At 39.7% G+C, this 10,854-nt stretch overlaps 1 protein-coding gene across 3 annotated transcripts in view; it reads right to left on the bottom strand.

Annotated features, from left to right (window-relative positions):
- LOC109470516 (E3 ubiquitin-protein ligase UBR4-like) overlaps positions 1-10,854 on the bottom strand; it is a 35,325-nt gene that overhangs the window by 3,873 nt on the left and 20,598 nt on the right. For all 3 annotated transcript variants that reach the window (XM_019769479.1, XM_019769477.1, XM_019769478.1), the window contains exons 14-22: positions 9,049-9,134; positions 8,394-8,473; positions 7,899-7,984; positions 6,225-6,388; positions 5,381-5,439; positions 4,620-4,737; positions 3,539-3,641; positions 2,515-2,656; positions 962-1,045 (exon numbers count right to left, since the gene is read on the bottom strand). In XM_019769479.1, the coding sequence (XP_019625038.1) occupies positions 969-1,045; positions 2,515-2,656; positions 3,539-3,641; positions 4,620-4,737; positions 5,381-5,439; positions 6,225-6,388; positions 7,899-7,984; positions 8,394-8,473; positions 9,049-9,134 (915 nt within the window). In that variant the 3' untranslated portion in view covers positions 962-968. The remainder of the gene's footprint in view (positions 1-961; positions 1,046-2,514; positions 2,657-3,538; positions 3,642-4,619; positions 4,738-5,380; positions 5,440-6,224; positions 6,389-7,898; positions 7,985-8,393; positions 8,474-9,048; positions 9,135-10,854) is intronic.

The following is a 10,854-nucleotide window of genomic DNA, read 5'->3' as shown; positions in this document are numbered from 1 at the left end:
TACATGTACAAAATGTAATTCATAGGGAATGCTGAAAGACTTGCAATAACGATGTAAAATCAATACGTCAGGCTGCCCTAACCCTTGTCCTGCAGAGCAAAACAATTGTTGTTCTGCACACTCAGTACCATCTATATAACACCCTGTATACATGTAGGTAAGATTTGAGGGTATTTTTTGTGCAACACATCACACTGCAGCGAAATGCAACAAATGCGGAAGTAACTATGCTACCGCAGGGCAAAAAAATTTGGGGGTCTATGATCTAATTAAGACATGAAATTATTGAAAAATGCTGTGCCAGGAATGTCAGCAGGACAAGGGTTAAATTACATGTAAGATAGACCATATAACAAAAGTGTCAGGAGCTTTTCCAAGTACATTAAGTGCTTTGTAAACTTTTACTTGAGAATTGCCTGTTTTAGACAAACTACATGACATATGTCAAGCTTAGAACATGACCTTATTGTTGATAAGGCCACACCGTCTTAATTTTATGGATGACATCCTCTGAGGACCCCCAAACTAGTGCGTGCGGGCGAATAAAAAAATTTCTGGCCAAAAATAAAAATGCTACTAAACCATAGGAATACAAGGTAGGTATTGTGAATTTGCGGTAGTACTAGTACTTAGTGACGTATACAAGCTGGCACATGCTGGCTTTTTGCGGAATTTATGAATCGGCACTGCAAATGGGGGTACCTTTCTATTGTGTTCCGTTGAAAAACAAAGACATGGAATTAACCCCAAAATTGCATAATTAGCAGAGAATAGAACAATAGATACGGTGTCTCTCACTCCAGTTTGCGGAGTGAGTAACCCCCAAACACTGTCTTAACCCCAAATAAAGTTGGTAGTGTCCACTTGTTATTTTGACAGGTTGTAAAAACAAGAGAAAATGAAAAGTTTGTAATGGTAAGTCTTATAACAAAATTAATCATGCCAAGCAAACTGTACCTACCATTTCATCAATACAGGGGATGTCCCTGGTCCAGGTATCTCCTGGAGCAGTCATAGAACTTCGGGTTCAAACTGCTTCCTGTATCTGCAAAATTTTTGTTAAGTCTTGAAATTGTTCAAAGTTAAACTTCTCTATGTAATCTAATGTATACATTTGGTGAAAGGGTGGCTCTCAAAAAGCAGTGTACAAAATGTAGAAGAGAGTGAGGTAGTAAGAGGGACTGAATAAAAAAACTCAACATGCCAGCTTTGACAGCACAAAGTTCAAAACATGGCCCTCTCCAAAATTGAAATATTATGATGGCTGCTTCTGTGTGTGACAAGCAAAGTAGCAGAGCTGGAGAGAAAGGAGATGGATAGGAGGCTATCACACTTCCAGGGTACAAAATACTTTTCTGAACCAGATTGCCCAGTGGGCAAGTTACATAATGGTAAGTCTTATAACAAAATTAGTAGGTTGTCCCAGTGGGCAACCTATGGCAAAAATTAGGTTGCCCATCAGAATTTTAGGTTGCCCCACCTATAACTTACTACTTTCCTCAAATTAAGTAATGTTACATACATATTAAGCCTTTGACAATATTTCAAACAGCCTTTAGTTAACTGATACTACTAGTAATAGCCATTAATACCTAAAATTAAAAGCATCTGCCTGATAAAGTGGTGCAAGCCAAGTGGGCATGATTTTTTTTGGGGGGGGGGAAGCGGCAACCTAGGTTCAAAAATAGCTAGGTTGCCCCATTCAAGTAAAATTTGCCGGGCAACTGGGCAACCAGGTATTTTGCACGCTGCACTTCACATCTGTGGGTATGTATTTAACTTCAAGTCAGTGATGCAAGAAAACAAAGTAGCAAAGTGTCCAGTAAATGTGAAACTAATTCTCAACATCACAAAATACGACAGAGGCCACTATGCTGCCAGTGAGCTTCTTGTCATGTCAGAAACATTAACCTGCTATCCATAATTCCAAATTGAATGTACTTTTAAACAAACTTCCCTGTTACCTCAAGAGCCTGAAGATTTACTGTGTGCAGAAGACTTTTAATCAACCCACACAGGGATGGACCCTACAATTCACCGTAAGTGCGGTGGGATCTTTAACATGCTCAAGGTGTGGCTTTTTTTCAAACAGTGGACAATCCAGCTTTATGTTCTATGTGAAAGAACATCCCTAACCCCAGCTAGGGTGAGTCAAGTGAGGAAATAGGCCTGGTGTAAAGTGCCTTTCTCAATGACATAACAGTATCTGTATAGCCGGTATAACCGCCCTTCTGCGTAACACACCAGCTTCTGTATCTGTATAGCCGGTATAACCGCCCTTCTGCGTAACACACCAGCTTCGCAGGCACGCGGCGCGGCGGCAGCTAGCTACATCACACCGAACGACTTGTTACACTCAATCTTTGCACATGTAATTGCAGGAGTTGAGCTTGCTAAGGATTTGAACACACCCAGAACCTTTAGGTTCTAAGATTAGTCAATAACCCTAACCACAACACTACAAAATGTATCTTTTCACGTTGTCACCAGTTTGTCAGTATTCCAGTGACTTACTTGACTCCACCATGTGTACATTCTTCCTGTAGTTAGTCTCACAATCAGAGAAGGTGAACCACATCTTGGCTTTGCTCTCGTCATCCAGGTGTGTTGTCTTTATGACGCCGCCATACTGTCCACTAAACAAGTTCCTCCTCACCTGTAGGTACAGGGGAATCATGCAAATTGAATGTTGAATTACAAGTACACACAATGCAAACACATGAGTCAGACATGGAAAAATTGTAGATACTGCAGCTTATACATGTTACATTTAGATAATCGGTATTTTAACACAAAACTCATCTTGATCCTCTAGCCAAATTGTATCCTTAGGCCACACCAATTTAATTTGTTGCTTCTCAGATTTTTTCTAGGAAAAATATGAAGCAACAGTACAAAATTAAAAAAAAAACAAGGCCAAGGCACCCCATGATAGCCGGAAATGGTACATGTACAATATGAGCCATGAAGTCAACATATCAGGCTGGTTTATGATTAAAACAATACATTTTGAACTTTAATAAATGAAACAAAGTTGCATTGTTACACAGAAAAACTTTAACAACTAGGAAGAAGAGGACTTTCTTCAACAGTTTGAGCCAAAATATGTTTTTGGACAGGGCGAATCCGAGAAACAACAGATTAAATTGGCGTGGCCTTACAGAATATAGTATGAGCCTCAGAATATGCCAATTAAGTTTGTTGGATGCAGGACTTCCGTTTTTAAAAGTTTTTTTAAATGTGATAATTGTTGATTAATTCTGTCAGTTCTTCAGTAACGCTAAAGAGTAGTGAGATGTCACTCAAAATGTCCAGAAATAATCTCCGTAATTTATACAGCAGTAGAGTTCAAATTTAGCAAGGACTAAAGTGATGATGGTGATAAACAAAAACTAATAAATTCATTTTGACTTTTAAAGAACTTTTCTAGAGCCTGTATTCTGCACTAGTATCTGGCTGATATACAAATGTAGAGGTTCCAGACATAGAAGAAACAAGTAGAAGTACAAATATTACAAGTGTACATGACAGTACTTACCTGGTCTACAAGGTACCCAGGAACTTCAGAAAAGTTGTGAATGAAGTAATCAAACACCAGAACCAGGCGGGACAGTGTCAGGGGCATGCTGGTCTGCAGGTTTCTGAACAAAAATACAGACAATAATTTGGTCAGTGCAATTCACTAGATCTTCTAGTGACTTCAGTTTCTTCTAACAATAAGTCAACTCAAAGTTGTCATGTTTAATTTGATAATAGTAGTACAGGCCACCGAGGCGCTACACTGCCCTCACTAGATAACCATAACACATCATGGTATACACAAAAATGTGTCTCCTGTGCACAAACATCATTGTGCCAACTGGCATGCTAACATACAAATGTTAAGATAGAGGCTCTGATCTGGTACAACTGGTGATTCTACTAGTACAGATCCCCCAGTCTCTGCCAGTATAATCCCTATCATCAAGTCTCTGCTGGTACAATCTTTGATTCATGTCCAAAAGATGTGGTGGGAGATACCAAAACCAGAGATCAGCTGCTATACCATAGAAAGCCTGTAGAAGGCCAATAATCCAACTTGTCCGTTGTTTAATTTGACACCTTCATGTACCCATATAGTATTACCAAAAGTCATCAATAATCATTTAGCTTCTTGAGTAATGCTGTTAAATCTTAAATACAACTACACAAAACATACAATCATGTACAATGTACTGCAATTGTTCACTTACATTTTGTGTACATGTGTAAAATGGACAAGGAAAGTGCTCTGAGAAAGGAAAATGAAGAGCTCACTGAAGAGCTACATGTACATGTAATCTCCTACTGGTCATGACAGATAAGACAGACGATATGACATTGTACAGTACTTACAGGTTCTATGTACCAGTGAAATTCCCCGACCTCTTTTAGCACAATGAACAGTGGACCACAGGTTAACATCCCGTCCTAAGGACTGCGACCCTTTACATGCACAGTAGCATGTACATTTACATGTATGTCGTGTGAGCAACAAGAGCAAGGGTTTCAAGAGGCTGATGAATGGACTAAACAACTGTAACAACATGTTTGACTCGATACAGATTTACAATGTACAAGATTGTACATGTGAGTCTTACCCAGCATTTGCTACCGCGATGAGTGCACTGGCTGTGTGAACAAGGACTTTTCTACGGTTGTTACAGCTGAGGTTGTGGAACAGCATCAGAAGCAGCTGCAGATGTTCTACATTCAAATCTGAAATACAGAACATAAAGCTATATATAATAATAAAACATTGCATATACTAAGATCAACCTGCAAATTGATTCTGAACATTTACCACAACTCTACATGTATGTCTGCACCAGCAGTGATTCATTTGAGTAACAAAAATTATTCTATGTTTTGGGAACAAATTCCTACTAATAGTATACACTGTAACATACTAGTCATGCTTGAAATGTTTTAAATGTTTTAAAATACTATAGTTGTAGACCACATGCACAAGCAATGATTTAGTAACACCTAGTACATAAAAGTTGCATTCACTTGTTTTGTATACTATGATAATTTGTGGATTATTTATTCATTTAAGAAAACACACATTCTGCAGACTGATGCCATTTTGGTGTCAATTCAAAGAACCCCATATGCATCATCATTTATTCTTGCTGTGATTGTGGCAAAATATTACTGTAAATTCCTGTCAATAACTAGATTAATCAACCATCAACTGGCTTATGTCATTCTTGATGGAATTGCATTGAAATTTTACTGGTGACTATAGCAATGTTAGGTGTGATAGAAGAGAGTCTGGAGACACAATCCTCGCTTAACAAGACTACCATTACTGCCATCAGACATCTGTACTGTTCCAGTACTGTACAGTTCCACTCACCATCTGTATCTGCAGCGGTGTCCTGGCTGACTGACTTGTTCTTCAAGGTGTCAATAAACCTTCATGCAGAAAACAGGAATGATGAGAAAAAGAGCAAAAAGCACCTGCACTGTTTCATAACCTGTTCAAGTGTAATAAAACAGCAAAGTCACACACTTTACTTTAGTTTAGCTGATGCCATTCTAAAGGCAGGGTTTGAAACCTTTTTTCGTCAGGTTGTCCACTGGATGGTTGCTGACTTATTTAGCCAGAAGCTAGGTTGCCCATCATTATATCAGGAAAGAGAAGAACAGAGGTGAAGTCCTCTTTTTCCCTGCTGCAGCCTTGTGTGTTTCAGACACTTAATGATTCTCAGTGTCATACATGTACGTCCACTGATAAGGCCACACCAATTTAATTTGTAGGTTCTCCAATACTTTCAGAGAAAATATGAAGTGACAGGGCGAAAAAAAAATAAAAATAAAAACAGATCTAGGCATCCCATTATAGCCCAAAATACTACAATTGGAGCCATGAACTTGAAGTCAACACAAAAGGCTGTGTTAATATTTAAACAACAAATTTCGAACTTTTAATCAAAGCACTGCATGGATAGATTGAAAAACTGCAACAACTAGGAAGAAAATGACTTAACTGTTGGGAGCAAAATTTTTGAGTTGATTCAGAACCAGAATCTTTTTTTTTTTACTTATTTTTTTATTTTTTGCAAGTCTGAGGCGAATCTGAAAACCAACAAATTAAATTGGTGTGGCCTAAAGGCATTTTAATGTCACAGCACATTTGCTCCTGTATCTACTGTAGGCATACTGTAAAATAGAATCATCATGGACAACATTGTTCTGACCTCTCCCATATGTTGAGGACGTCGCTGTTGTCTGCAGCTGTACCCAGCTTCCTCTGCTGCAGCAGCAGGTGCCGTGTGAGGACGGCCAGGCAGTGCGGCTTCAGCTGCAGCGGCCAGGACCCAGCCTCGCGCGGGGACACTCCCAGGTGGGACAGAAGATTGACCTGTAAACAGAACAACAAGCTACAACTATCAACAATGACGATCATATTCAACACTCCATCAACAATTACTGCCTACAGGCAGACACCACAATTGCATTGCGCAGTAGAGGCCCAAATATGGGAACACGAATCATTGTTACAGTAGTTCCTACTAGTAGTTAATATCTTTGAAAATCCTGTTTTCTCTTGAAAATTTTGGTTCAGCTTGGAGATTTTTGTCTAGGAGGAACAGGTTAAGTCTAAACTTTCCTACTTTGATCAAATTTTGCTCATTTCAGCAGTTTAGTGGGCATAATGAGGGACCTGAGTGATGAGGTCTGGCCTGACCAGGGCGGATGGATACTTCAGAAAATTACAATGTAGGTCAAAAGTAGGGTTTGTTTACTATCATCAGCTGTCGCGAGAATTTGACCAGGTTGACCCCCTGTTTACTTTCTATATTTGGGAATCAGACCCTTGTGGCTACCAGGTGCCGAAGAATTTGAAGAGATTGAAGGATGGGTAACTACTTTCATGGGGACTTCTTTAAGTGTATTTATGCATGTGTTCCTATGGCCAGATTTAATAGTACTGTCTGCCCTACAATGGATGCTCACGTATGGGAACTATGGGAACTGTCCAACCTATGCACTTGTAAGTTGTCTAACAGACAAAGTCATAATCCAAGTCTAGAAAGTGAACTACGATTGTACATGTACAATCTTGTACATGTACAATCTTGTACAGTAGAGGTCAGGATATGTTAAAACTACATTTTATACGCTATGATCAGTTCTCTGTACAATGCAGAACACAACAGTTACTACAGTAACTGTACATACAAAACTTTCATGATTAATGTTTAAACCATTTAGAGGTAGATAGGAACATACTAACAATTACATGTTTGTTCCTAATGCAGATGTACAACTTAAAATGTTCATAGAATCTTATGAATACAGTTGCTGTAGTATGGGCAAAATGCTGATCTCTCTTAGAAGGACAGTGACGTGATCCTTCCTGCATTTTAATTTTTAGCTGTTACATCTGATTCAGTGTCTACATGAAAGTAGTGTGATAATTACAATAAAGGGCTCGAAACACTGGGTGCATGTGCATCTTAGTGCACCCAAATTTGGAGCTGTGCACCCAATTTTTCTCTGTGGGTGCACCAGTTCACCTAAATATTTTCGTAGGTTTACGTATGAAATTTTAAAGATTTTAAATGTATAGTAGTATACAGCATATTCTTAACTTAACATCCAAGTGTCAGAAAAATAATAAAAGCATTATTGTATTACTTTTCTTTAGAAATGTAACATAATTACTGGTACTTATTGCTGACATTCTGGTTAATATTATATTTTATAATATAATAATGGTGCACACACAAAAAATGTTGTGCACCCAATTTTTTAGGTTGGGTGCACCAGTGTCCCAAAAATGAATTTTGAGCCCTGTAATATCATGAACATGCCAGACCACCAGTACCAGCACCTGGCTCCATGTCAGGTGCTAGTCCTACATGTACCTGTACAGGTGCAGGCAGCACATCTGTCACCAGCAGCTGATGGAGGAACCACAGCAGGGTTGAAGACAGGCCCTGCAGCCACCAGGCTGGAAACATGGAACACAACATACCACTGTTACTCACGTAGCCACACACTTCACATCAGTGACTGCCTTTGTGGCATCGGATAGTGTAGTGGTTAGAACGTTCGACTATGAAACAGTGAGACCTGGGTTCGATCCCGAGTTGTACCCAGGACATGTCTGTTACAAAGGAAAACTAAGAAGTAACATGTACATGATGTGTATGTATAACTAAAAATTTTTATTCTATATGATTGTATAAATACAATATGCAATATCGTGTACAGCCATCAGACCACATTAGTATCATGTACAGTTTTTAATTATAACTTTTTCATGTCTTAATGTATATAATGTGCTGTACATAATGTAATTTACACATACATACATGACTGTACATACGCTAGTTACTCTAGTTTCTTAATTTTCTAACCTTCAGTGTCAGTACATTCCTTGTCCAGATCTTTAATAACAATGGCTACTGCTGCCATTTGTTGGTCAGACAGTGATGCACTGAAAAATAAACAGGTACATTGTAGTCAAGCATACATTTTGTACAGGTTTTTGTGTTCATCATCATCATCACCAAACTCAGAACAGATTTGGGACAGATTAATGTGGACCTAATAATTCAAATGATAATAAACTTGTGTGTTCAAAATGGTACCATTCATACCAGAATAGGGCTAACTCACATGGGACAAAAAATCATTTGTCCCATGATGATCGCCATGCAGTGCTGTAGGACAGTGTTTTTAGCGGCGCTGTGCATTGATTGTCAAGGGACAATTGATTTTTTTGGCCCATAGTTGAATGACAAATTAAAATTTGGTCCGACCTGTGGTGTCAGACAAGTGTAGTTGCCTTCTCGACATGAGCCATGGTGGGTAAGTCATGTATGATGATCTTACTAACCATGGCGAGGGGACGAGAAGACAATTGACTGTGTACATTTCGCAGTGTTCAGCTGAAATGGATTTTTTAACTTAAAAACTGCCTCAAAAACTACAGAAAAATAGGGCTCTCTAGCCTATACTGAGACTGACAGATTACATTAGGTTTAGTAAAGCCCACTGTTGAAGGTTTACCTGAAATACTGTTTGGCAGGAAGGCAGCTGGAGTTGACCAGGTAGGTCGTGATGAAGGTCAGTACCTCAGTAGCCAATGACAGCAACTTTAACATAAGATGTCACAAAGTCAGTACAACATCATGATGCGGTAGTCATTTATGGTCAACAATTTACAGGACTTCCCAGGACAACATACAGACCACATTAGCATGAAAGTTCATCTGTGTTGGTACAAATCATTATGAAATAAAGTTTTAACTTCCAACACTTAGTTTACAGAATTGGGACTTACCCCAAATCTTCGGTTGACTCCATCAACCTTGTTCATTTTGATTGAATCTCCGGGACATTCAGTATCTCTGGAAGGGTTTAAAATCCTTGATTCTGAATCGGACTTCTTTGCAAGAGGAGTGAAAGAGGCGGTCTACATAAGAGCTCATAGACCTACCCTGAACAGAGACGGGGGGCGACACACGCTATCTGGCACGTATGACCCGTGACCGTGTCTCTGACGTCACGTTCCAAGAGTAGACGGGTCCATTCCGTGAACAAGGTTGATGGAGTCAACCGAAAATTTGGGGTAAGTTCCAATTCTGTAATCTAAGTGTTGGAAGTTAAAGCTTAGTCTTTATTTCATAAAAACCACGTTGTTAGCTGACTGTACTCACAGTTTCAGGATCACTCCTGTCTGTTGCTAGTTTGACAGCGTCCAAACTGGCCACACCCTTCAGGTCCTGTCTCCTGGGAGTGCCGTCTGGGACAGGAGAAGGGACGTTTGTATCTTGTGTCGTGTCATCCTCTTGTTGTGGGGAGATGGTCTCTTCAAACCAATGACCAAGGATCAGCTCACTGTCATCATCATCTTCCTCATCTTCTGAAACATTACAAGTCACGTCAGACATCTAGAATTATGGGGGAAACTTTCCTGACAGTACTTTTTGGCGACGTCTCAGGGAGGAGCCTAATGGTACAGTATTGTGTGCAGTTTGCAAGAATTCTAGGAATGGTACAGGCATTTTGTCCACAGGAATGGAATGTCCACAGGCATGTCTCTGACCCACATCTATGCCCACATTCCTGGAAACCCTTGGGAAGACACCTCTGCCCCATAGCCCTACTTTCTGTGACCCCAGGGCTCGTTCACTATACACTCAGGGGAGGAGTGCACTGTATCTGTCTAGACTTAGGTACCAAGTCTTCCTCAAGTCTTCCTCAAAATCATGAAATGATGGCAGTGCCATGCAAACAATAACCCTAACAGCAACCACCGTCGCCATGGCAAAGTATGTTTTCATTGCCAGTCTTGTTTGTAATCTATATAATTTTGTGCATTCAAGACTTTTCGTCTGTCCACGTGATGGTGAATTATGTAACTCCAATCATGCACTTATGCAACTATGCAGACTTGAAACAAGATACAGTGCTAAAGTCGCTAATAAAAAGTGTACAACCATGCTCATTTACCTTCACTGCTCTGCTCTGAGCTGCTGAAATCATCTTCATAGAAGGTGTTGGAATCTGAGCTGCCCACCGGCTCTGAACTCAGCGACCCTTTCCTCTGCCGCTGAAGGATGCAGGCCTACAATGTACATGGACAATGATATTTACTGGTCAGGTCCCAGATGTTACTTCATAAGATGTTGAAGGGGGGAGGGAAGGCTGGTGCTTTCATCTTAAATTTTGCAGTATCATGATCTACAGTGTATTATTCTTGACTTGATATCTTGATGTAGAAATAAGAACTCACTCTGATGACTTTAAGGGCTGAATTGTTACAGTATCAAAGAAGTTCGTCATTTATAGAACAGAGATGCATCTACATGT

The sequence above is a fragment of the Branchiostoma belcheri genome, unplaced genomic scaffold (genome assembly GCF_001625305.1).
Source record: "Branchiostoma belcheri isolate BF01 breed outbred unplaced genomic scaffold, Haploidv18h27 scaffold228, whole genome shotgun sequence".
In the NCBI taxonomy this organism is placed as follows: domain Eukaryota; kingdom Metazoa; phylum Chordata; class Leptocardii; order Amphioxiformes; family Branchiostomatidae; genus Branchiostoma; species Branchiostoma belcheri.
Note: the sequence above shows the minus strand (reverse complement) of the source record. Positions and strands in the feature narration are given on the sequence as shown.